The sequence below is a fragment of the Ctenopharyngodon idella genome, chromosome 11, assembly GCF_019924925.1.
Source record: "Ctenopharyngodon idella isolate HZGC_01 chromosome 11, HZGC01, whole genome shotgun sequence".
In the NCBI taxonomy this organism is placed as follows: domain Eukaryota; kingdom Metazoa; phylum Chordata; class Actinopteri; order Cypriniformes; family Xenocyprididae; genus Ctenopharyngodon; species Ctenopharyngodon idella.
The window spans coordinates 27,663,818-27,668,817 of record NC_067230.1 but is presented as its reverse complement, the minus strand read 5'-3'; the positions used below and the strand labels follow the sequence as shown (position 1 = coordinate 27,668,817).

Here is a 5,000-nt window from a genome sequence, read left to right as displayed (position 1 = left end):
TATATAGTAGGAAAGTAAGCGATTTTTGCCTACTACTATATATAGTAGGGAAGTAAGCGATTTTCGCCTACTACTGTATATAGTAGGGAAGTATGCTATTTAGGATGCAGCCATACTATTTGACAGTATGTATACTGTGCACAATTTTTTTTAAAATAGTGTTATCAGTCTATTTTTATTGCCAAAAAATAAATAAAAAAGTAATTTCTTATGATCCAAATGAGAAGTTGACTAGTTTATGATTTGTTTTTTGATCTCCTTACCTCTTCTCATGAGGGCATCATCATGGAGGGCGGGAAATCCGGACCCACATGGTTCAACTAGTATTTCGGTTCTGTTCATATTCAGCTCTGTGCAGGTGCACTGGGCCCTAAGAATAAGCCATAACACACTGTAAACATGATCAAATAACCATCTGTGCAGGTGAGTCAAGATCTTTGGAATCAAATTGTTTAAGATCACATGACTGAAAGAGGACGTTTCTTGTGCTGCTGCTGATGCATGAACAAGTTTGATTATTGTCCCTACAGACTGTGGATTTTCTGAGCAGGTTTCGACCTGTTTTTCCAGGTGAGGAATGAGCATTACATCACCGCTCTGTGATGCAAATAATGAAATATTAACCCAGATATTAATCTGCTAAACCAGCGTCTACTGAAAGCCAGCCATCTACTTGATTGATTGCAAGGTTAATGTGAGCTAAAGTTTTATAGCACTGGCATTTGGCCATTTAATGCATGCTGGAAATAGTTTTAAGAACACAGAAGTTTAGTTGATTATTAAAACTTGTTAAAGTATGTTAGCACTAGTCTTTGGTTTGCGTAATTCATATTAAATTGCAGACAGAGACAGAGGAGAGTTCAAGAAACCTGTGTAAAAACAGTAATTATTTTTTTCAATTCTGTTTGGTGAAACTAGTGGCACTGAAATTACACATTCCCTGTTTAAGTTTGTGCATTAAGTTAATTTAATATGAAGACAAGCCACAAAAACCATCTTTTAAAGGAATAGTTCACCCAAAAATGAAAATTTTGTCATCATTTAATCACCCTCAAGTTGTTCCAAACCTGTATGAGTTTTTTTCTTCTGTTAAACACAAAAGAAGATATTTTAAAGAATGTCGGTAAAGAAACTGTTGCTGGTCCCCATTGACTTGCACAGAATTTTTTCCCTATGAAAGTCAATAGGGACCAACAACTGTTTTGATACTAGCATTCTTCAAAATATCTTCTTTTGTGTTCAACAGAACAAAGAAACACATACAGGTTTGGAACAACTTGAGGGTGAGTAAATGATGACAGAATTTTCATTTTTGGGTGAACTAACCCTTTCATTTCAGAAGTCGATTTTAAAAATTGAGATTTTTCTTTTTTACAGACTTAACCTTTGTAGCTTGTACAAGTAAACTAACATATGCTAATAAATGCGGACTAAAAGCCACAAAATACTTCACATATAATTTCTCTGTACTTTCTACACCTTTTCTCAGAGATCTTTGCATTATTTGACTGCATTATGTTCATATACGCAAGAGACAAATGTGTAAAAATCAGCATAAACGTCTTTGATCTCTGACTGTCCAAGACATACCTGCTTAAACACGTGTCTAGAACTTATTTCCTTCCTCACAGGATATAATAAGACATGCAGAGTTAGATGCTGTAATAAAGGCTTTGGATGATTTGCTGTAATACACTTGAAAGCAAATGACTAATAACCGTTTGCAGGAAACTGTGCCGTCCTGTGTTATTAAGGAAGGTCATTAACATCTGTCAAAGGGAAATCAAGCATGTCTCTGACATGCCCTTCAATGCTGCTCCTTACTAATCTGTCATAACCAATCCCTGTCCTTGACTCATCAACACAAACTCATGGCAGAATCCACTCTGGAGCATCAGGGCAGGTAAAAATCTTACAGTTATCCAAGATTTTGTGTTGATTATGGTTTCTTGTCTGGGAACGCCTTTGTGGTCTGCTCTGGGTCTTAGAAAAGTATTTCTGTCATGACAACTCTCGGAGTGTTTGGCATGGTAATGTATATGACAATGTTGATATGTTGCCGCTGCTGTTATTGCTGCTGAAAGCGCACTGCAACTGCTACAGCAAATGCTGACCAAGTATTTGAAGGTTGAGCAGCGAGCTCATTGGCTACTGATACAGCAGGAACCAATCAGCTGCACCTTATAGAGAATGATGTGATTGCAAGCAGATTGAGTTAAAGGGTTAGTTCACCCAAAAATGAAAATTATATCATTAAATACTCACCCTCATGTCGTTCCACAGCCGTAAGACCTTCGTTGATCTTCGGGACACAAATTAAGATATTTTTTATAAAATCAGATGGCTCAGTAAGGCCTGCATTGCCAGCAATAACACTCCCTTTTTCAATGCCCAGAAAGCTACTAAAAACATTTTTAAAACAGTTCATGTGACAATAGATGTTCAACCTTAATATTATAAAGTGACGAGAATACTTTTTGTGCGCCAAAAATAACAAAATAGCGACTTTATTCCACAATATCTAGTGAAGAGCGATTTCAAAACGCTGCTTCATGAAGCTTCGAATCTTTAAGAATGATTTGTTTCGAATCAGTGATTCGGAGCGCGTATCAAACTGCCAAAGTCACGTGAACTATTGAAGTTTCAAAACACTTATGACATAACGAAGCGTCATTTACTGAAATCATGTGATTTTGGCGCTCTGAACTACTGATTCGAAACAAATGATTCATAAAGCTTCGAAGCTTCATGAAGCAGTGTTTTGAAATCACCCTTCACTAGATATTGTGGAATAAAGTCACTATTTTGTTATTTTTTGGCACACAAAAAGTATTCTCGGCGCTTTATAATATTAAGGTTGAAACACTGTAGTCACGTGAACTTTTTTAAAAATGTTTTTAGTAGATTTCTGGGCATTGAAAAAGGGAGTGTTATTGCTGGCGATGCAGGCCTCACTGAGCCATCGGATTTTATCCAAAATATCTTAATTTGTGTTCTGAAGATGAATGAAGGTTTTACGGGTGTGGAACGATATGAGGGTGATTAATTAATGACAGAATTTTCATTTTTGGGGGAACTAACTCTTTAAGCACTTATTAGCCTGTGCCATCTAGAGTTTCATGACAGAACTATGCTATGTATGTATGCGTGCGACTAGGACTTGAAGTGAACTGGTTCCGAATAATTGTATATTGTTGATGAATTTAACTAATTTTACTTTATTGGAAATTCCAATATTCCAACATTAAATGGTGGCAACCAATAAAACATTAAGTAAAATCATTTTAATAAAAAAAAAAAAAAAAAGAAAGAAAATGTCCTTTCAAACCTGTATGCATTTACTCCAGTCTTCAGTGTCACATGATCCTTCAGAAATTATTCTAATATGCGGATTTGATGCTCAAGAAACATTTCTTATTATTATCAATGTTGAAAACAGTTGTGTTGCTTAATATTCTTGTGGAAACTGTGATATGTTTTCAGGATTTTTTTGATGAATAGAAAGTTCAAAAGAACAGCATTTACTGTCTTTACTGTCACTTTTGATCAATTTAATGCATCCTTGCTGAATAAAAATATAAATTGCTTTCCAAAAAATGACTGACCCCAAACATTTGAACTGTATAGTTATGCACGTGTGACTGAAATTATAGCATTTAATGAATAAAAGGTCTACCTGAACTTCTCCAGCTGGTTCTCCAGACTCTGGACTCGTTCTCGGAGCAGGTCAGCTTGTTTGGCCTGGTCTTGTAAGGCCCTCACGCCTTCCAACCCCGCAGCCAGTGACCCTCTGACCTCTTCCGTCCTCTTCTTAATCCGTGCGTTTTCAGTCCTGACACTGTCCGCGATCTCCTGCATCCTGCTGAGCTCTCCATAAGCTGCCATCAGCTCTTCCTCTAACCTCTGGTTAAACCTCATGGCTTCCTCCAGCTGTCCATCACGTGAAGCACGGATCAGCTCCAGCTCTCGCTGGAGGTCTTTAGTGCTTCTTCTGGTGTCCAATTCCATGTGTTTGGATTGTCGTGTTTTTGTTTTGCCCCCAGCGCTGCAGTCTTGTCTCTCCGGGGTTCCACCAGCAGTGTGTTGGGGTGGCACATCTTTTCGGCGTAGCGCCACCTCCAATGCCATGCACCGCGCGTCGCTGCTCTGGAGGGCTGAACGTAAGTCCTCCACCAGCTCCCTCAGACTGGCGTTCTCCAACTCTAGCTGGTCCTGCCATCTCCTCTGAGGGTTAATATCCACTGCAATAAATATAATACAATTAGAGCTTCAGTAATGACCAAGGCCTGGTTTCACAGACAGGGCTTAAGTCAGGATTAGGCCTTAGTTCAATCAGGGAATTTAAGTAGCTTTTATAAATGTGCCTTAGAAAATAAACATTACTGCTGTGCATCTTGAGACAAAACAATGGCACTGACATATTTTAAGATATGTCGGTGCAAGTTGCTTTTAGTTAAAACAGCTCAAACATGCATTTTAGTCCAGGACTAGTTTAAGCCTTGTCTGTGAAACCAGGGATAAGGTATAAGGTATAAATTTTTTTATTAATCAATTATTTTAAATTATTTTAATAAATATGATAAGTAATTGCTTGTTTGTTTATTTTATTATTTTATGTTTATTTCTTACTAAATGTGATACAATATAATTTAAATATTGTATGTTATTAGATGTGTAAAATATATACATTAAAATTACATTTTATTTGACTATTATTATTCTTTAAAAAATGTTTACTACTTATTTTAAATAAAAATAGTAAAGACTAAATTTAGAATTTAGTACATTTTAAATTTTACCGGCTTTTTGCTTTGAAATGAATTCAGAGAATTTATAAATGATTTATTAATTATTTATTAAATAAGTGATTTTAAACTATTTTCATAATAATTGTGTACATATAAACTAATAAATAAATGTTAAATATAATAAATATTAGGATATTCTGAAATTAATTTTCTGCTTGTTTGTAAAGCATTGGAAATTTTATTTTTTAAATT

The 5,000-nt window shown here is 35.8% G+C and overlaps 1 protein-coding gene across 1 annotated transcript in view; it reads right to left on the bottom strand.

Annotated features, from left to right (window-relative positions):
• The window catches only part of si:ch211-112f3.4 (EF-hand and coiled-coil domain-containing protein 1), a 10,217-nt gene that overhangs the window by 3,875 nt on the left and 1,342 nt on the right, over nucleotides 1–5,000 (bottom strand). The window contains exons 2-3 of the mRNA XM_051912117.1: nucleotides 3,677–4,241; nucleotides 264–370 (exon numbers count right to left, since the gene is read on the bottom strand). Coding sequence (XP_051768077.1) covers nucleotides 264–370; nucleotides 3,677–4,241 — 672 coding nt within the window. The remainder of the gene's footprint in view (nucleotides 1–263; nucleotides 371–3,676; nucleotides 4,242–5,000) is intronic.